Consider the following 21,617-nt stretch of genomic DNA (forward strand, 5'->3'; position numbering starts at 1 on the left):
GATTCAGTTCCCTTGGTTATAATGAGATTATTTGTGCTTGAATATCTCTTGTGGCACTTGTTCATGCGCAGGTTCTATTGTATACAATAGAGAATACTTCATAGATTTATTGGATGTCATTTTGTAGAGTTATATTGTGCATATGCAAACATCGGATTGATGAAGTGATCATGTTTACATGTTGTGGTGGTCGAGTTCATCTTCCACCTTGATGTATATGCAGTACTTTGTTTTTTGACATCCATCTCAATACAATATGTGCGACATCTTTGACTCTACAGAGGTGACTCGTGAGAAGCAGTGGTCTTGCTGAGATGTTGGCATTGTAGTCACACATTGCACATTAGACATCATTGCTTTAAACGTATGAGGCAACATCAGAGATTATGTGTGACATAGATTCGATTTTGATGCCAGGAAGAGGCTTATGCAATGGCCGAGTATACTAGTGATGGGGATGTCATATTTGCATTTAGCTTACAATTTGTATATTTTATGTTTATAGTTTGCACATTTTCTCTACGTTGCTTTCTCGATAACGACGCTACTTTTCATGTCACGCCATGTTGTGAATAATTTCATAGCTTCTCTAGTAGAAGATTTGGTTGTGTGTATTTTGTTGATGGATTATCATACCATATTGAAGGTGCACAAGATGTTTGTTTGTCATTTTCTAGTGGTTCATCGTATATGATTTGTCATGTGCATTATGTCCCTCATTTGAGAAGATATTTGATCTCGGTCTAACAGTTGAGAGGTAGTGGATGTCGCGTACTACTTGGAGAGCAGTCTTTTTGGATGTATTAGGGTTTGTTTATGATGGCGATGCCGAAATTGGCATTGTTTGCCCTTTGCATGTATCTCATATATGAGACAGTTGTGTCTATTATTACATTCATGACATGTAGAGAGCAAGACGAGACATGTCTCTTTTGCAAATGAGCTCCAAGATAGAGTGGTAGTGCTCTAGTAAGTCGCAATTTGAGTCATCATGTCCTACGACAAAGATGACTGATATGGAGTTCTTTGATATGTTCATGCTAGAGGTTGACATGGTTATGCCAAGACATGTGGATCCAATCCCTATGGATGAGAAGACGGACATCCCATTGTCAAAATTGGCATATTCGTACATGACTAGTTCTGATGGTGGTGATGCATATGATGCATATATCATTGAGGTGGCTAGGTTAGCCGATATTACGCAGTTATCGTCAGCTTTCAAGAGTTTCATGCATGGCCTTTTAGTGTCGAGACGTGACATGGTAGCTACAGTGGACGCTTTCATAATTGGGATTGCCAATCATGTGATGACTGACGTAGCTTGATGCATTGTGCAGCTATGTAGGTCATTACGGGATGCATGCAAACTCTAGCAGTGATACATGTGTTTCAACTATCATTAGATCCTATATGGAAGCATGCATGTATTTTAAGAGTGCTAGTGGGTGTAGGTTGAGAGTGGATCTCTCCTTGTATTGTGTATACTAGTAGCTAGCTAGTAGGTCCACTTATTGGCACAATCGCCTTTAAGTAAGAGGTTGTTGGAGGTAAAGGTGTGCCTCACCTTGGATCTGGGCACACATCAATACTGACCACCCACATATGTACACTATCCCCTTGATTCTTTAATAAGCAAAGGATGCAAAGCTCTCTCAAGTATTCTGAGAGGCTGCTCCACCCACACAGAGCATCTCTCTCTCTCTCTCTCTCTCTCTCTCTCTCTCTCTCTCTCTCTACGCATATGCACTCCGCACATGTGCTCAACAGATTCCTTCCCACTCTTTTCACATCAATCGTGAGTTTGGAAGAGTTCTTGCGTGACCCAAAAAAATTAGAGCTCCTAGAAAGAGTGTTTTTCTTCTATTCCTAGCCCCACATGACTTGATGATGCTAAAGCTCACAACATGTTGCCCATGTTAAAAGAAACCCCCCCGCCCCTAGGTCTCCGCTTTTAGACTTTATTGACAATATGGTAATAGGACACGTGTATGTCTGAAGACGCTTTTGTGCTCCTAATTGAGCAACTTTTTAGGTCTATTCCAAGAATTGCACACTGAATTTATATCCACATAATGGATTATGTTTTAAAAGAAAATTGGAATTTTTGTGAACTATTCCACATTTAATGTTGTGTTGTAAAACATATGTCAATCTAAACAGTGCCAAAAAAAAACGTGTATTGTCTTTTGCCATTTTTCAAAATGCGAACAACATACCACCATAGAATCCCACTTAGTGAGGTCTAAAGTGCTATATAGTTAGTTTTTGTAGCTTTTAACATGTTTGGATGCTTCTAAGGATAAGGATTGCTCCTATTCTAAATTATGGCATTTTTATGTAAAATTGTTTGTGCTAAATTATTGACAAAAGTTTCACTTAAGGGACTTTTTCAGTAAATTGTACGCAATTTGAAAAAAACATAGATTGAGCTTATGGATTCAACATCATATAAATAATCTTCCTTGAAGTTTGTGGCACCTAATACCTCATATAGCTGGCAACACAACATTGGGCTAATTTTTATATTTTATCAGAATCTCAGTTCATTTTAATTCACAACTCTATTATCTCAATATTGATAGTTTTATTTGGAGAATCCAAGAAGCTTTAAATCTTATCTTAAAATCCCATTATACTTATTGAAATTCACTACATGTTGGGAGCCTTGGAAAGAATATAGTGTCCAAAATTGTCTCCATTTTCCCAGGGAGACAATTTTGATTCTTGTGATGCTCTATATGTTGATGTGTGAATATAAAGTACCAGAGGGTTTCCTGGCAAATTGTTTCGAGGAAACACAAACTTTGGTGGGGATAATTTACACAACTATATAAATATCAGGTCAACATAATGATAATGTTTTTATACATAATTCTATGATGGGGCTTCAATAGCCATAAATTTTAATGACCAACCCATTGAAAATAGTTTGATGGTTTAGAAAAATCCCTATATTCTTTAGAATGGGATGGAACAAGAGATTTTTTTTGTTTTGTGAAATGTAGTAGTACATTGACTTTGGAAACTTACCATCACCACATATTGGGGGAATTTGGGATGTTATGTTTTTCATAAGTCATGGTCTCTTCGCTTCAAGCAAGGATTTCCAAAAATTGACAAGTTGCAAAGGAGTAACAAATTTATTTCCCAAACCCTGACACCTTTATATTTTGTTAGGTTACCAATCTAGTGTTAATGTTTGAAAAGCAGGTCAATCAGCAAGCCTATGCAAGTTGTAGTGTTGGAACCTCCAGACGAGTAAGCGTGCAATCCCGCCCCGCATGCTAATGCTGCTACTCAATCAATCCATCCGTTACATGATTGAACCACCTTTTTGATAGAGCACACCCAGCAGTTGACCTCCAAGAGTAGCATAGATGCAACTGGAAACTAGGACACCCAGTTGTTAACCTCCAAGAGTAGCACAGAGGCAGCTGGTAAGCAAAAATGCCTGTCGCGCCTCCCCCCACTTGTTTATCAAGCTGGACTACTCAACTCATGCAAATCCGACACTTATTGGAGTCCCAAGACATGGTGCCACATAGAAAAGAAGAGGGGTTGCCATGTAAACAACAAGACTGGAATACATTAACCCCCTTTGCCAATTTTATAAACTCACTAAGCTGTCCACTGTCCTTGATGTAGAATCCAACACAACAGCACATATTGTTTGGAGCAACATCAAAGTAAAATTTAACCTCCTTTGCCTCCTACCCTACAAGGTGTACCATCTACTACGTATGGCAACTCTCTTTCAGTTCATCTTAGAAAAGAAGAAGACGAGAATTTTAACATTGTAGGAATGTGCACCGGGACCCGTCACTCAACTGTCCAACTCCCATATTCATTTAAAAAGGAGAATTCCTTGAAACTTCAAAAGACCATGCACTCAATGGCTGATAGCCACATGAAAATATAGTCGAGGGATCATCGAGGCACTCAATATGCTACAAAATCGTGGCTAACAATGACAAAAGAGAGGCACTGCATGACTATGCAGAAGGGAAGGCCTTTCTCATAGTCCAACAAAAGAAGCTCTCTGGAAATCTTAACATGCATCAGTTAAAAAGGATGCTCATTGAATTCCGGTTACGCCTTAGTTTAAGATAACGATCTAAACCATAAATTTTGCATTGATACCATGTTGTGAATGGAGAGAGAGAGAGAGAGAGAGAGAGAGAGAGAGAGAGAGAGAGAGAGAGAGAGAGAGAGAGGAGCAACACACAATGATAATCACTAGATGGAACCAGGAAGTGTACATAGAAGTGACTTGTATAGCCCCAATGGCGTGCATGTGACATCACCAACTAGATCAAACGATACTTCATCTGATCCCTTGGGTTCTAACAGTGAATCCGACAAAGAGGAAAGTGTTCCACCAACTACCCATCATCAAGGACGAGAAGAGCACTTGAATCCTAGTGGAGGAAAACAACGGGCACAATCTCTTAACATTTCAAGAGATGAATTTTCATTGCACTAGGGATTTTCCCTTACTGTTTCAATCAAGAGCTAAATATTGGCATTGCATACAAATCTTTGCAACCTTCAACATACAAACTCTATCCCACCGTTAGGCTCAAGTGTATTTCTTGTCTGCAAGTGGCTTGTTTAACTACAAAAGACTTCCAAACCAGAGAAAGACATCTCATTCCATCCACACCAAAATTACAACGGATTGTTCACCACAGAAACCTCTTTTTCTTTTTAGCAATCTGATGCTTTGAATCAGCTAGTTTTACAGGATTGCACCCACTCAGACCCCCATGTTGCAGGGGTTCAACCATAGCGAGCATGCTTAAAGCCCCTCACCTTTACCACTATGCAACTCCCCTGGACACTATGGAAACATCTTAACTTCTATCTCTTGAAATTCAATGAGATGTGTAACACCTGGCATTGCCCTCACTTTTAACACACGAAACACCAGTAGTCAAGACTCCATTCCAGTATCTAGCAATTCGGCCCCATGCTAATTCAGCCTCCTCCAAATGATAATTGACAAAAGTTGGCTTGTAATTAAGCATCTTCGAACAAATTAAAAGTGAAATACTAAGAGCTGCCATGAGAAAATTTCAGCTCAATAAAGTTGAGGTTAAAAAGCACTCGAAACCATTTATTTGAGCTAACACCCTCACTGTCAAGAACCTTACCACAGATGGTCAGAACTTCTAACAACAGATATTTGCAGACTAACTCCTGCACCTTAAGCATCTCAACATCTGTGCCTCAAAACCCAATGACATGACAAAACCAGCCGGTTGAGATTATGCTGAGACTGCATTTGCCAAAAAAAACAATCCATGCTGGCCCAGATTGCGCTGTATGTACAAACTCTATACCAATTCCATATACATTTGCCAAGCCAATCCTTTACCACCTTGTTTCATGTCTCAGGACCTTAAGACAACAGCTGCAGATTGATCCTTCAAGGTCGAAAAAAGAATCCCCCACTACCTTGTCACTTGCTGCAGTCTCTGCAACCACATTTTCCGGTCGACAATGATTGAATAAACCTCTCCACATTGAAGAGCCCAAACCTAAGAGATGAATCTTTGATCTACTGTTACAATATTCTGGTAAGTCTATTTATGATTTTGAACTCTGCTTTGAGGAGTACCACAGCTGCAACAAATGTTCTTCCACCAACAATCATTGAAAGAACCAGAGAAGCTGCAGCCAGATGCCCCGAATCCTGCCATTGCCAGGGATAGCCACTTCAAACTCCTACAAAAATGCCATCCCAGCACAATCAATTGGTCTGAAGACTTCCAAGGAGGCCTAACTTGAAATGCAGCCCCAGAGCCTCTCTCATTCACTAGATGGCCTCCTGTCAAAACCTCTTCACCGCCGGCTGCTTCTTCAAATTTCTGAAGAGGTCTTCCGTGAATGCAGGACTAGCACCCAATACACCATTGTTAAGCCCCTTTCCATGCACATAAGCGGGCAATTCCAGGATTCAAAAGTGATTCACCCATTTTCCATCCCTGTTTTCCACAAAAAAACTAGAGATTAATTTTACGACAGGTTGGACCCGAGTATAAAGCATAAATACCAAGATGAATCCAGGATAAGACCACATTCACCCTTCATGGAAAGTGCAAGGTGTAGACTCATGGTAGTCACCCACAAGACCATATAACCATCAGCTCCATCATGCATAGTATTGACTAAATACTACAACATTCCCACTAAGGTCATCAGTGCCCAATATTGGGTGGAGAACTAGGTACCAATATATGCTCCCACACCTCCACAACATGCTCATGCGCGCGCACACACGCACACACACACACACACACACACACACACACACACGAGCATACATCAATACAAAGATTTCCATACTGAGTTTCTGTCCTAACTCTAGAGATGCAGGGCAAACTCAGCCATAATGAAGCCTAGCACTAAAAGAAGCATTAAATAGGAAAAATTAGCACAAAATTGAGGTAGTTGACAGGGCCTATGCACCACAGAATATAGAAAGAATTAGCACAATATCAACTGGTCGTGACTTGGACGAAAACTTCGCAAAGTGAGGTCTGCATGTCCCCTATACGACTAAAATATATACCAAAATTAATCCAGGATAAGCCCAAATCACCCTTAACCAAAAGTGCAAGGTATAAAGCATTTCTGTTTACAAAAACGGAAAACACCTGAGAATCAGCCTGATGTTTGAATGCCTCAAAGAGCTCGGTCACATGCTTGCAGCTTTCTCTAATAGCAGCTTCCACATTCATGTCTGAACTACAACTGCTCTTCAATTGTGATATACAATCCAAAGTCTTGCTCTGAGCACCAACAGAATCAGAGTCCCAAGATAGCGGTCTTTGTAAGATGTTTGTCACCACCTGAGCCTGTTGTTAACAAACCTAGTTCATGACTGAAAAGTTCAGGTCCTTAACGAGGTCTTGTGCCACATGAAACTTACATGAAACGTAGCACGTAAGACGTCATCCGAATTTGCCCTCTCCTTCAAAACCACATAAGTTCGCCTCTTCTCCGAGTTGTAAGCTACTAGGTAGTTTTCTTTCTGCAAACAAAGGCTAATCACATTCAAGGCTATGAACATACAAGGCCGATCCACCTCACTTTCCTTAGCAATGCAATCATGCAAGAAAAAACACAGTACACCTCTACTAGCACTAAGAGCGCAGGAGTTGCCAAAATCTACGCAGCCATTTGTGCACCCAAAAACCATACCTTATTTAAAAGCACAATTCAATTCAAATCAGCCTCTATGTGTTATGTTGGCTTTGCACAAAGGTAAGCACCAAGCATTATAACTATAAAATAAAAAGGTATTTGTGTAGTTTTATCATGAGGCATTGCACCATATCTATTTTGTCTAAAGCATTAGTACACTAAACACATGTACAAAGGCAATTTTGACCGTCATAGAATATGATAAGAACAGACGAGTATTGTAAGGTGCAACGGAATGAATGTTGTATTTTCTCAAGATTAGTGATCTTTACTGCTCAAGGTTCCTTTTAGTTCTTAGGGAAAGAGAGAGATTTCCGTCTTATGGAGAGTGCTATGATCACGAACAAAGTGAGTGGATATTGTGCGTGCAAGTGAATGAGACTGAGAGAAGGAGAGAGAAGAGATACGACACCCGAGAGGTTGTAAAACCCTCCTCCAAAGGCCCCACTCTCGTCGGCGAGAGTGGTCTATTCTTTGATTGCACAAAGGTGTACAATGTGTATGCAATGGACTATGCAACTTGGTCTATGCCGATGACGACGACGGTGACGACGACGACGACGATGACAATGACGATGACGACGACGATGGCTGAAATCTGAGATCTTCTAATGGCTGAATTTCGGGACAGTTTCGGTGGCTGAAAATGACTGTTTTGGCTGCGTTTTCTTGGCTGAAAAATGAGGTTTCTTAGGGCTGAAAACTGATGGTCTTTACGGGCTGAATCTGCTACACTTAAGGTGAATAATGCCGGTCTTAATTTTCTGCTGAAATCCAAAAACGCCAGGGCTGAAATTGGTCCTTCTGTCGTCGGGGTTCTGCAAATGCAAAACCGCTAGGCTGATCTGCTGTGTCGTGATGACGCCGGGGCTGATCTAATGTGCACAAATCGCCAAGGCTGATCTAATGCAAAAACGCTAGGTCTTCTGTGGAGAAAACGCTAGAGTAGTCGCGGGGGTTGGTCTTGCTGAGAAGTTGCCTATTGAGGAAGGTGCTCCTGCTGCCTCTTCTGCCACAAAGTGTGAACTTTGGTTTGCTTATATATTAACTTAGCAAAATTGCCCTACCTACTTTTGTTGGAAAGTCACTTAAAAATAATAAGTGAAAATAACCAAAAATAGGAAAATAGGCTAAATGCACTGGAAAATTCCCCTAACTGATGCTAATGGATTCTAATGGGAATTCCGATGATCATGCTGTGTGCAACCGGAGGATATGCATCTATGCTAAGTGACTGGGCATGCACGGTCTACGAATAGACTCACAAAAGTGCCAGATCACTGCTAATCTAGACTTGACTGAACTGACTGAACCCTGTTGTGGTGTAGCTTGTCCACGGACACATAGGGTTGGGATGTGTCACGTGACATCCCCTCCTTTTCAAAGTGAGGTACTGGTACCGAACTGTATGGCGTCGAGGGAGATCGCCAACAGAATCCGGAATCCTGGAAGGGACTCTTCGCCGGCCCACTCTGCTGTGTAGGTCGTACGGTACTTGAACTTCATAAAGGTCTGCAACGCTTCCTTCTTTGGGCCGCGCCGAAAGCGACACAAAGTCTTCTGAATCTCCTTTCTTGCTTCAACTTCGTCTAGAGTCCTGCTTCTTTCGTCTTCAAGAATCTCCATGGCTGAAAATTCATGAAACCATCTCCAACACAAAATCATGAACATACCTATTCCATGTAAAGTGAAGGAAAAAAATCTTGTCTTCGCTAAAGACTGTGTATGCAATGTCGATGAACATAGAGACGGAGTGACAAACCGTTCATCCAACACATGCAAACAATGAGGTCGAATCTTTTCTGTTTGATTGAAATCAATCAACTGTGGCAAATCACAATGGAAATGCCCATGCTTGATGCTCATACAATCATGTGCTCTTTCGTAAACTGTGTCATGCCAAGGAAGAGACATGGAATGCGACTTCCTGACATACAAACTTTTCAACTTTTCATGAACAATCCGTCTAGAGTCGTGCTTTCTTGCTTCAACTTCGTCTAGAGTCGTGCTTCTTTCGTCTTCAAGAATCTCCATGGCTGAAAATTCATGAAACCATCTCCAACACAAAACCATGAACATACCTATTCCATGTAAAGTGAAGGAAAAAAATCTTGTCTTCGCTAAAGACTGTGTATGCAATGTCGATGAACATAGAGACGGAGTGACAAACCGTTCATCCAACACATGCAAACAATGAGGTCGAATCTTTTCTGTTTGATTGAAATCAATCAACTGTGGCAAATCACAATGGAAATGCCCATGCTTGATGCTCATACAATCATGTGCTCTTTCGTAAACTGTGTCATGCCAAGGAAGAGACATGGAATGCGACTTCCTGACATACAAACTTCTCAACTTTTCATGAACAATCCGCATACATTCGTGCTCATCCATGAGAGAAACGTGCTCAACATACAATATGTCATGCCTAGGAAAAGGGATCACATAACGATGCTGATTAAAATACAGGAAACCTTTACGAATGAAACACTCGAACAATGCGTGCGTATCAATCATGCGAACACATAATACTTCCTGTGATGGTTCCTTGGACCAAGGCTCGAGAGCCAAAATCGCCTCTTCGGGATCTATCGAATCTTCGTGTGGGGGATCTGTGGACCTCGACTCGAAAGCCAAGATCGATTCTTCCTGAATGGGTTCTTTAAACCTCGATTCGAAAGCCAAGATCGATTCTTCGTGATTGATCGAATCTACAACGAGGTTAGTTTCGCTAGGAAAAGCATCCACTAACACATCATTCTTGTGAACAATCACATCATCTTCATGCAACTCATCATGCTTGTGAGAAATCACATCTTGATCATGCAAATCATCATGCTTGTCATTGTCATCCAAATCATTATGCAAATCATTGGCATCCAAATCATCATGCTTATCATTGTGCTTCAAATCATCATTCAAGTCATTGTCAATCAAATCATCCTCATGCTTCGCACAATCATGCAAATCCTGTGTGTCATGCTTTGGAGAAGAGACTGAGAGAGTCTCCTTTCCCCGAATCTCTTGCATCGGTGTTGACACTTGAGAAAAGAGTCGCAACATCTCTTGCATTCGTGCTTTGTTCTTGCGATAAAATTCTGCTTGTCTTGCTTTGTTCTCTCGATCAAATTCTCCTTCTCTTGCTTTGGCTTCCAAGCGTGCTTGCTCGTTCTCACCCGCTATGGCTGCCATTCTTGCGGCATTTCTTGCTTTGCGTTGTAAAGTCTTGTTCCATAAACAACAGCTTCAACTCCTCCCATTGGAGTTAGTGCAATCGTTGTCGTAGATGGGGAAGGGTCGGAAAAACCTCCTGGTGGGGAAAATTCTTCTTCGCCTCTCTCATGCTCATCACTTCCAAGCAAAGTATCCAATCCGCTTCGAGTGATGATCATTCTGTAATCGTGGGTTCTTGTGGGTTCTTGGGGTCTTGGGTTCTTAAGTCCACAAGGAACTTCGGTTCTTGGGGGTCTTGGGTTCTTAAGTCCACGAGAAACTTAGGTTCTTGAGGGTCTTGAGGTCCTTGATTCGTGAGAATCTAGAGTTCTTGAGGTTCTTGAGTTCTTGGGGTCCTTGATTCGTGAGAATCTAAGGTTCTTGAGTTCTTGGGGGTCTTGGGTTCTTGGGGTTTTCTTTCGCTTGCAAATCGCGTTGGAGAAGGATCTTCTCTTCACTCGAGTTCTACCCTTTTCTACGGGCGCACCCCTTGCCGGCCTTGCGCTCACACCAAGGTTGCTTTTTACCACCTCACGTCGATTGGCCGGCCGCTAAGTGCACGGTCCGCTCTCAATGAGTGAAAAGAGACACAAGGGGAGGCTGGACAAGCCCTTCTTTCTTGGGATTCCTGTCACTCTTCAACAAAACACGATTAGGAATCGCCACGCCCAAGTAAACTTGGGTTCGTGCAATCGCAACAAGCAAAAAAAGTTCTTGTGGTTCTTTCTTGGAGTAATGCAGAACACTTCCAAAGCTCTGATACCAATGTAAGGTGCAGTGGAATGAATGTTGTATTTTCTCAAGATTAGTGATCTTTACTCCTCAAGGTTCCTTTTAGTTCTTAGGGAAAGAGAGAGCTTTCCGTCTTATGGAGAGTGCTATGATCACGAACAAAGAGAGTGGATATTGTGCGTGCAAGTGAATGAGACTGAGAGAAGGAGAGAGAAGAGATACGACACCCGAGAGGTTGTCAAACCCTCCTCCGAAGGCCCCACTCTCGTCGGCGAGAGTGGTCTATTCTTTGATTGCACAAAGGTGTACAATTCGTATGCAATGGACTATGCAACTTGGTCTATGCCGATGACGACGACGGTGACGACGACGATGATGACAATGACGACGACGACGACGATGACGATGGCTGAAATCTGAGATCTTCTAATGGCTGAATTTCGGGACTGTTTCGGTGGCTGAAAATGACTGTTTTGGCTGCGTTTTCTTGGCTGAAAAATGAGGTTTCTTAGGGCTGAAAATTGATGGTCTTTACGGGCTGAATCTGCTACACTTTAGGTGAATAATGCCGGTCTTAATTTGCTGCTGAAATCCAAAAACGCCAGGGCTGAAATTGGTCCTTCTGTCGTCAGGGTTCTGCAAATGCAAAACCGCTAGGCTGATCTGCTGTGTCGTGATGACGCCGGGGCTGATCTGATGTGCACAAATCGCCAAGGCTGATCTAATGCAAAAACGCTAGGTCTTCTGTGGAGAAAACGCTAGAGTAGTCGCGGGGGTTGGTCTTGCTGAGAAGTTGCCTATTGAGGAAGGTGCTCCTGCTGCCTCTTCTGCCACAAAGTGTGAACTTTGGTTTGCTTATATATTAACTTAGCAAAATTGCCCTACCTACTTTTGTTGGAAAGTCACTTAAAATTAATAAGTGAAAATAACCAAAAATAGGCTAAATGCACTGGAAAATTCCCCTAACTGATGCTAATGGATTCTGATGGGAATTCCGATGATCATGCTGTGTGCAACCGGAGGATATGCATCTATGCTAAGTGACTGGGCATACACGGTCTACGAATAGACTCACAAAAGTACTAGATCACTGCTAATCTAGACTTGACTGAACTGACTGACCCCTGTTGTGGTGTAGCTTGTCCACGGACACATAGGGTTGGGATGTGTCACGTGACAAGTATGGCGTACCGTTTAGTACTCACTATATGCCTGCATGACAACTATTTTTTATTTCAGACCATTCACCAACATCTAATAAATGTAGATACTATTCTTCCCCATCATTCTTGGCTACAAGTGAACACCTCAAGAAAAGCCAAATTTGCCTTTAAATAGTCATCCACAAGACAAAATAACAATCAGCTCTATCATGCATACCATTGACTGATGTATGTCATCCATTGCCCACTACTAGTGTATGCTCCCACACGAGTTGGCACAAACAAACACATTAACAGAGGTCTGCATATTGAGTTTCTGTCCTGGCTCTCATAGGAAGGGCAGACTCAACCATTAGACTTACGCATTTGAGAAAATATAGCAGAGACTGAACCTCAAATTACAACCTAATGAATCTCATCATTCTCCAGAATCTATCTCCTTCTAAAATCCTTTTTCTGGAACATCTTGATCTTCCACAAGCTCCATGTTCCTGCTTTTGGTTCAAGTGCAAATGCAAGGGTGAAGTAAAATTCCAACTAAAGATGCAAAAGCAACATCTAACCACAACTCATGAGCCATGCTTTCCATCTTTAAAAATCCGTCACAATATAGAAAAGAATCAAGTAATATATAGAGTCGCTACAGCTGCACAAACTTCAACTTCAGGTTTTTCATGCCCCTGAAGAACGTCCGTCCATCGGCATGACCAAGAAAGCCATGGTCTAATCTGAACATAGTTGCTGTGATCATAGAATAAGGCTTAGCCTTAATGTTGGGATCCTCATTTGTGTGTGTGTGTGTGTGTGTGGGGGGGTGGGGGGGGGTCTAGTTCCCGGTGGCCGACGGCCTTCCGCGTTCCGAGTGCGGTCCTCCCTCCTACCTCAATGTGGGGGGGCAGCGCCCCTCTTGCCCTCATACCTCAACCGGGGGGGGAGGGGGGGGGGGGGGGGGGGGGGGCAACGCCCCTCTTGCTTGGGGTCCCCCGGTGCCCGTTCAATGAACCGTCCCTCTCCGCGGCCATGCTCCCCGTGGGCCTCCATGTGACAATTTTGGACCTATCGCTCTAGTGAACCACCCTGGCTCCAGGAGCCCCCGAAAGATATTTTGCAAAATAAGAGCCCCGCTTGGGCCGTGGCCGGTGGGTCCCCGGGGTCCCGTGGTCCAAATCGGCCTGAGAAGCGCCCAGGGGGCCGTTTTGGCATTTTCTTGATTCTGAATCAGTTTTTGGAACCGCGGCTCCCGAGGGGACCGACAGTGGACTTTTGGGTGGGATTTCTATCCCATTTCGCGGGGCTTGGGCGGTATGCTTGAGCGCCCCGAATTGTAACCACTTATAAGGGAGTAGTACTACACTCTTGGTGATCCAGACGTATGAGCCGGGGTAGCTGAGCCGGAGCCGAGGTGGCAATCCTCTCATCTATAAATCCATCTTCCCTTTCTAGGTTGGAGTTTAGTTGAGCCCGGTCATCAGAGACGCTGGAGAGGCCTCCGTCCCTCTGTAACTATCTTTTGGAATCAATATAAAAGCGTCTATTCCGGGCTTGTTCTCATCACACTGTCTCGCGCGTCCCTTTGGATTCATTGCTCAAAGTCTTGTGCTAGTCGGCTAGCTTGGTTTCTTGTGAAGGATTTGTGAACGCGCGCGACCTCAAGTCCCGTTTGAGGGCCGCTCTTCAGGGTCCCATAACACTTGGTATCAAAGCTAGAAAAACAATGCGGTCTATGCCTAGCAGGTGGGCACAGAGACCCACGGAAAGTGACTACACCAACTACTCGAGTGTTAGGGGACCCTGAAGAGCGGCCCTCAAACGAGACTTGAGGCCGCCCGCGTTCACCAATCCTTCACAAGAAACCAAGTTAGCCGACTAGCACAAGACTTTGAGCGATGAATCCAAAGGGACGCGGGAGACAATGTGATGAGAACAAGCCCAGAACGCACGCTTTTTTATTGATTCCAGAAGATAGTTAAGGAGGGACGGAGGCCTCTCCAACGCCTCTGATGACTGGGTTCAACTAAACTCCAACCTTGAAAGGAAAGATGGATTTATGGATGAGAGGATTGCCACCCCAGCTCTGGTTCAACAACCGGCCCCCTCTCAGCTACCCCGGCTCTTACGTCCAGATCACCAAAAGTGGAGTACCACTGTTGCTAATTGGACTATTTTCTTGTTTTTATGAATTAATTTCTTTTAATGAAATTAGGATATTTTAATATGCGCACTAGAACTATTACAAGTTGGAATATTGTAGCTACAGGAAAAGCCATCAGGAACGGACAACGCTGATGTGTCATTTGATGAGTGACGGGAAAACATCGTGAAGGAGTTTCCGTAAGTTCGGTGGAAGAGACCGGGATACGGGTGTCCCTGATGCGTCCCATGATGGGTGACGGGTGCATCAGAAGGGGGCATTCCGTAGGTCAAGGAGGAAATCCAAGCTAGTAAAAAGAATACGCGTAAGAACGCAAGCACAAGAATAAAGATGGCTTCAAAGAAGCTTTTTACGAAAAGCAGGACATTCGCGGGAGGGTAGATGCTTTCCCGCGAGGAATCTATGTCTACATTGCATCTGTGCCCGTGTACTGCACCCGGAGACGCCTGGAATGTGTTTTGTGTAGCATCGATTTTAACTCACTCAGTGGATTTTTAAGTTTGAACAGATTCACACTTTATTTTAAAGTTTGGCCGCCCACTTTTAAGTGGGCAGCCCTTTATTAATAAAATAAAGCAGAGGCCCCAAAATCCTACGCAAAAGCATAGTACGGACAGGCTGAAACAGCGATCCCTCTCTCTCCTCTCTCTAGAAGCGCCAGAGCTTTTGTTTTTGTGCCTTATTCCCGCCGGGTGCAAGGGCCTATAAAAAGGCAACTAGCGTTACAGTTTTCTACATCGCAAGGAGTAGCAGAAGTGCCAGCGCTGAGGTTTTGGAGCAAAGTGTGGCGACGGGAATCTGCGAGTGTTCGTGTGACGACGGAGTACGGAGGTCGCTTTTCCGAGCGAGGAGCGACAGGTATAATTTGTCTATACGCATTGCGAGTTGTTGCTTTGTGTGGTTGTTTTGCAGGAATTCTCCCTCACGGGAAGTACGACCTTTGCATCTAAGTCCCTCACGGGAAGTACGGCCTTTGTGCCTAAGTCCCTCACGGGAAGGAACGACCCTTCGGGTCTAAGACTAAAGAACGGAGGGGTTTTCTCCGGTTCTTGTGCTTGTATACGAACTCTCCCTGAATAAAGATACTCTTGACGGGGGGGGACCAGCCCATCTTCTGGTCCCCAATACTGTGTTGATCTTCTCCCTTCTCTCACATTTGCAAAGTATTTTATTTTTCAAATTTCTAAGTGCTCGTGTACGCTCCCGTTTTGTGACAGTGGTATCAGAGCTCGGACTCCTCTCTTTCTCTGCAAAGAAGGACGATTCCAGGAAGAACGGGAAGAACCATGTCGAGCCAAGGGAGAAGCGTTGAAGAGGAGCTTCAACAAGTGCGAGCTCAGCTTGCGGATTTGCAACAAGTCTTACTGTTGCCAGATGTCCAAAAGCTCTTGGACGGAATGAAGAGAACGAATGGAACCCATGCCGCCGGGCATCAAGACCACACTGTTGGCGTGAGACCACAGGAGGAAAGAGAAGAAGAACGTGTCGATATGCACAAAGGATCTTCGGATCGGGAAAGTGCCGAGGTGCACAAAGGATCTTCAGATCGGAATGAACGGCCTACTCCAAGGAAAGGCCAGGAAAAAGCGCTCTCTTTGCTAGACGAGAGCAAGGACATCTCTATCTCATCTCCATCTTACTCTCCTTATTATACTTCTACTTCTCAATCTTCTCGCAAGAAGACGGAAGCCGCTACTACTACTACCCTACATCAATCTAAAGATAAGCCTCGATTCAAGAAGCATGGTCGCAAGTCTCATCATCGCATGAGAGTCTTCAAATCGGGCGACAAGGACATCAACTTCGAAACCTACAACGGACGGAGAGATATCTCCAAAGCACTGTCCTTCATCAGGCAGTTTGAAGTCACCTTTACCAATGGGCACTTCACAGAAAGATCCAAGTTGCGCCATGTGGGGATGCACCTCAAGGAAACGGCAAGTAATTGGTGGTTAGCCAAGATTCTGGAAGGTTCTCAGGCTAGTACTTGGGAGAAATTCAAATCTGAATTTTATGAACAGTTTCTTCCGCCTGACTTCGAGCAGGACATACGGAAGGAATGGGACTGGCTCGCCCAGAAGGAACATGAGAGAGTAACGACCTATGTGGACAAGTATTGGTCGGTTCTTCTGAAGGTCACTCCCTTCATGAAGATTGCCGACAAGGAAAAGAAACGGAAGTTCGAAGCGGGTCTCCAACCGCAGCTTCGAAAGAGTATGAAAGTGTATCCGCATGACACTCTTCAGAGGATGATGGAGTCAGCAATCATTGCTGAGGATTTGCACTCAACTGGGACGCCCAGAAAAATGGAGCATAGCACTTACCGTGCGAGACAAAGAGGGGTCTACGATGACCAAGGGGGCCAAGGAAGAAAACGTCCTCCATCTAGGGACTATGATCATTCTAAGAAGCCAGAGGGCAATGGCAAGCGAACTAAGTATCTCTCTCCTACTCAACTTCAAACCTTCAGAGAGGAAGGAAGATGCTTCTATTGTGGCGAGAAAGGACATATGAAACCGGATTGCCTGTTAAAGCAGCAACGGCAAGAACACGCCCCTATGAGGCAAGATAAAGCAAGAAAGGAACCCGCTCCACCAAGCTCGAACTCTATTCCAGATGTTCAAGGAAACACAGAAACGGAGAAAGGGAAGCGTCAGCTTCTGAAGGGCTGGGGGTCTTTGAACAACCAACGAGTACTGATTCTTTATGATCCAGGATCCACGGATAACTTCATCTCCTTGGATACTGCAGAACGTTTGTGCCTCACACCGGCCCAGCTTGGCACACCGGTTATCCGGATCGACATTCGAGGGGTTGACAACCAATGCAACTCCCGTGCAAGGACAGCTCAATCTTCGGATTGGCGAGTACAAGGACCGCGAATCATTCTTGATGGCACCCATCGAGGGATGTGATATCATCTTGGGTATGCCATGGCACTTCCACATGACACCTGTCCCCGATTATGTGGAAAAGACCCTCACTTTTGATCATGGGGGTAAGAAAATAAAGATTCATGCTGACGTAGGAGATTGGTAGTTCCCAATTGTAAGTCATATCTTCATTAAGAAAGAAATGAAGAAGTGTGTTTCTGCTTACTTGATGTTTGCACGTGAGAAGGATAAAACTAGTGGGGATTCACTCTCTAGTTTGGAAATTAAGCGTTTTCAATTTATCGAAAAGTACAAAGATTGTTTCACAGAAACACTCCCTAATGAACTACCTCCGGTACGCCCGGAAGATCACCGCATAGATCTCATACCGGGTAGCTCGCCTCCCAATCAACCCCCTTATCAGGTGAGTCTTGCTCAGCAAGAGGAAATTTTGAAGCAAGTCAACGAGCTTCTAGAGAAAGGGTTAGTACGGCCAAGTACTTCACCCTACAGCTCTCCAGTTCTACTGGTGCAGAAGAAAGACATTTCGAATGTGCATAGACTATAGGTCTTTAAACAAGATCACGGTCAAGAATCGCTTTCCGATCCCTCGGATTGATGATATAATTGATAAGTTGCAGGGTGCAAGTGTCTTTAGTCGCATAGACTTAAAGAGTGGGTATCATCAGATACGGGTCGCCCCCCATAAGACTACTTTCCGCACAACCTTTGGACTATATGAATTTTTGGTCATGCCTTTCGGCTTGACCAATGCTCCTGCGACGTTCAATCGCATGATGGACCGCATTTTCAGCCCGTATCAAGCTTTTACGGGAGTATTCTTTGACGACATACTCATCTTCTCTAAGTCAGAAGAGGAACATCGGAAGCACTTGGACCTAGTGTTTCAAGAATTGCGAAAGCATGAGTTGCATGTGAATGAAAAGAAGAGTGAGTTCTTTCTCTCAGAGATACACTATCTCGGCCATATAGTCTCTCACAATCAAGTGAGTATGGATCCTGCCAAGATCCGAGTGGTAGAAGATTGGCCTATTCCCACTACGGTACATGATGTACGTAGCTTCCTGGGATTATGTTCGTATTATCGAAGGTTTGTCCGAGGATTTGCCCATGTAGCAGGACCACTTCATGATTTGACAAAGAAGAAGATCCCTTTCAGATGGGGATCGAGACAACAAGGAGCTTTTGATCGGCTCAAGTACTTGCTAAGCCATGGACCTATTTTGATAGTGCCTGACTTAAGGAAACCATTTGAGATTCACTGCGATGCTTCATGTGATTGCATCGGAGCAGTGTTAAACCAAGAAGGCCATGCAGTGGCTTATGAAAGCAGACGGCTTAAGGATGCAGAGTTGCATGCATCAATCTACGAAAAGGAACTTACAGTTGTGATTCACGCCTTATCCAACTGGAAGCACTATCTTCTAGGAGCGGATTTTGTGATCAAGACTGATCACCAGAGTTTGCGGTATTTTCTTACGCAAAGGAAACCATCTGAGAAGTAGATGAGATGGGCAAACTTTTTGTCTATGTTTCACTTCCAGATCCTTCACACGGTTGGGAGTAAGAATGTGGTTGCAAACGCACTGTCTCGGCAACCAAGGGTGAACGCTATCACTTCGGTGTATCACCAAGAATTAGAATCACTACCGGATTTGTATCTGAATGATCCAAACTTCTCCACCATCTGGGGAAAGCTACAGCGTGGAGAGAATGAGTTCCCTTATTCCATTCGGGATGGTTATCTCTACCACCATCAGGCCATTTGTGTTGCAAAACCATTAAGAAAGAAGATCATGGATGAAGCACACGCTTCGCCTTATGCGGGTCATCGGGGTATTCTCCCTACGACCTTAGCAATGGAAAGATATTTCTTTTGGCCTATCCTTAAAGCATACATTGATAAGTATGTCAGGGAATGCTTGGTTTGCCAAAAAGTGAAGTATGATCGGCATAAGACGCCTGGGTTGCTACAACCTTTGCCTGCGCCTAATGAACCTTGGGAAAGTATTGCCGTGGACTTCATCATGGACCTCCCTAGAACTCAGACTGGAAATGACACGATCTAGACCATTGTGGACAGGTTTAGCAAGCAAGCACACTTTATACCAGTCAAGAAAACGATCAAAGCAGATCATATGGCTAGGGTCTTTCTAGCACAGATCTTTAAGCATCATGGAATGCCTAAGTCTATTGTGAGTGATCGAGATCCTCGCATGACAGGAAATTTTTGGCGTGCCTTGATGGATAATCTTGGTACGAAGTTGAATTTTTCGTCTGCCTACCATCCTCAAACGGACGGGCAAAGTGAGATAGCCAATTCCACAGTATTGGATATGTTAAAAGCTTATGTGTCAGACCGGCAATCTGACTGGGAGAAGTATTTGCCCCTTGTCGAGTATGCGTATAACAATACCATACACTCATCGACGGGGAAAGCACCTTTTGAGATTCTCTATGGTAAACCTTTGCTTCCACCGATCCTTTTAACTAAGGATAAGATCTTTGCAGCAGATGAATTTGTCCGGGATTTGGACACAACCTACGGGCAAGTTAGGAGAGCTATTCTACGCTCTCAGGAAAAGCATAAGAAAGCTGCAGACAAGCACAGGAGGAATCTAGACTTAACAGTCGGACAGTTAGTCTTACTCAAGTTTGAGAAGGCAAGACTTAAGAAACAAGTGTCTCATAAGAGGAAGGTGGTAAAACTTTCTACCCGTTATTATGGGCCGTTTAAGATCACTAAGCAAGTGAATGATGTCACATTCCGATTAGAGCTACCGCCTAATTGGAGGATCCATAATGCTTTCCATGTCAGTTTACTCCGGCCGTATGTGGGACCGCCTCCGAGTCAGCCTAGTGCTGAGGAACCTCCTGAGTTGAGGAAACAGAAGAAATACTCCAACCGGAGCAGATAGTAAGTCATCAGGAGCGGCCCCTCAAGTCCGGAAAGATAACTCGGAAGTATTTGGTTAAGTTTAAGAATTATTCGAACTTAGATGCTCAGTGGATGACTGAGCAGGAATTAGCAGCTTATCCCGAGATACTGGAGGTATATGTACAAGCACTACAGTTGAGGACAACTGTTTAGAAGCAAGAGGGATGTTGCTAATTGGACTATTTTCTTGTTTTTATGAATTAATTTCTTTTAATGAAATTAGGATATTTTAATATTCGCACTAGAACTATTACAAGTTGGAATATTGTAGCTACAGGAAAAGCCATCAGGAACGGACAACTCTGATGTGTCATTTGATGGGTGACGGGAAAACATCGTGAAGGAGTTTTCGTAAGTTCGGTGGAAGAGACCGGGATACGGGTGTCCCTGATGCATCACATGATGGGTGACGGGTGCATCAGAAGGGGGCATTCCGTAGGTCAAGGAGGAAATCCGAGCTAGTAAAAACAATACGCGTAAGAACGCAAGCACAAGAATAAAGATGGCTTCAAAGAAGTTTTTTACGAAAAGCAGGACATTCGCGGGAGGGTAGATGCTTTCCCGCGAGGAATCTGTGTCTGCATTGCATCTGTGCCCGTGTACTGCACCCGGGGACGCCTGGAATGTGTTTGTGTAGCATCGATTTTAACTCACTGAGTGGATTTTTAAGTTTGAACAAGTTCACACTTTATTTTAAAGTTTGGCCGCCCACTTTTAAGTGGGCAGCCCTTTATTAATAAAATAAAGCAGAGGCCCCAAAATCCTACGCAAAAGCATGGTACAAACAGGCTGAAACAGCGATCCCTCTCTCTCCTCTCTCTAGAAGCGCCAGAGCTTTTGTTTTTGTGCCTTATTTCCGCCGGGTGCAAGGGCCTATAAAAAGGCAGCTAGCGTTACAGTTTTCTACATCGCAAGGAGTAGCAGAAGTGCCAACGTTGAGGTTTTGGAGCAAAGTGTGGCGACAGGAATCTGCGAGTGTTAGTGTGACGACGGAGTATGGAGGTCGCTTTTCCGAGCGAGGAGCGACAGGTATAATTTGTCGATACGCATTGCGAGTTGTTGCTTTGTGTGGTTGTTTTGCAGGAATTCTCCCTCACGGGAAGTACGACCTTTGCGTCTAAGTCCCTCACGAGAAGTACGGCCTTTGTGCCTAAGTCCCTCACGGGAAGGAACGACCCTTCGGGTCTAAGACTAAAGAACGGAGGGGTTTTCTCCGGTTCTTGTGCTTGTATACGAACTCTCCCTGAATAAAGATACTCTTGACGAGGGGGGACCAGCCCATCTTCTGGTCCCCAATACTGTGTCGATCTTCT

General features: G+C 44.0%; 1 protein-coding gene across 4 annotated transcripts in view; it reads right to left on the reverse strand.

The window, feature by feature from the left end:
- Positions 1–4,850: 4,850 nt before the first annotated feature.
- The window catches only part of LOC147459218 (protein root UVB sensitive 6-like), a 47,205-nt gene continuing 30,438 nt past the window's right edge, over positions 4,851–21,617 (reverse strand). For all 4 annotated transcript variants that reach the window (XM_086510523.1, XM_086510522.1, XM_086510524.1 and 1 more), the window contains 3 exons: positions 6,938–7,039; positions 6,663–6,863; positions 4,851–5,990 (listed from right to left, as the gene is read on the reverse strand). In XM_086510523.1, the coding sequence (XP_086366649.1) occupies positions 5,922–5,990; positions 6,663–6,863; positions 6,938–7,039 (372 nt within the window). In that variant the 3' untranslated portion in view covers positions 4,851–5,921. The remainder of the gene's footprint in view (positions 5,991–6,662; positions 6,864–6,937; positions 7,040–21,617) is intronic.

This window comes from Adiantum capillus-veneris, chromosome 4 (genome assembly GCF_014529385.1).
Source record: "Adiantum capillus-veneris isolate H3 chromosome 4, ASM1452938v2, whole genome shotgun sequence".
NCBI lineage: Eukaryota > Viridiplantae > Streptophyta > Polypodiopsida > Polypodiales > Pteridaceae > Adiantum > Adiantum capillus-veneris.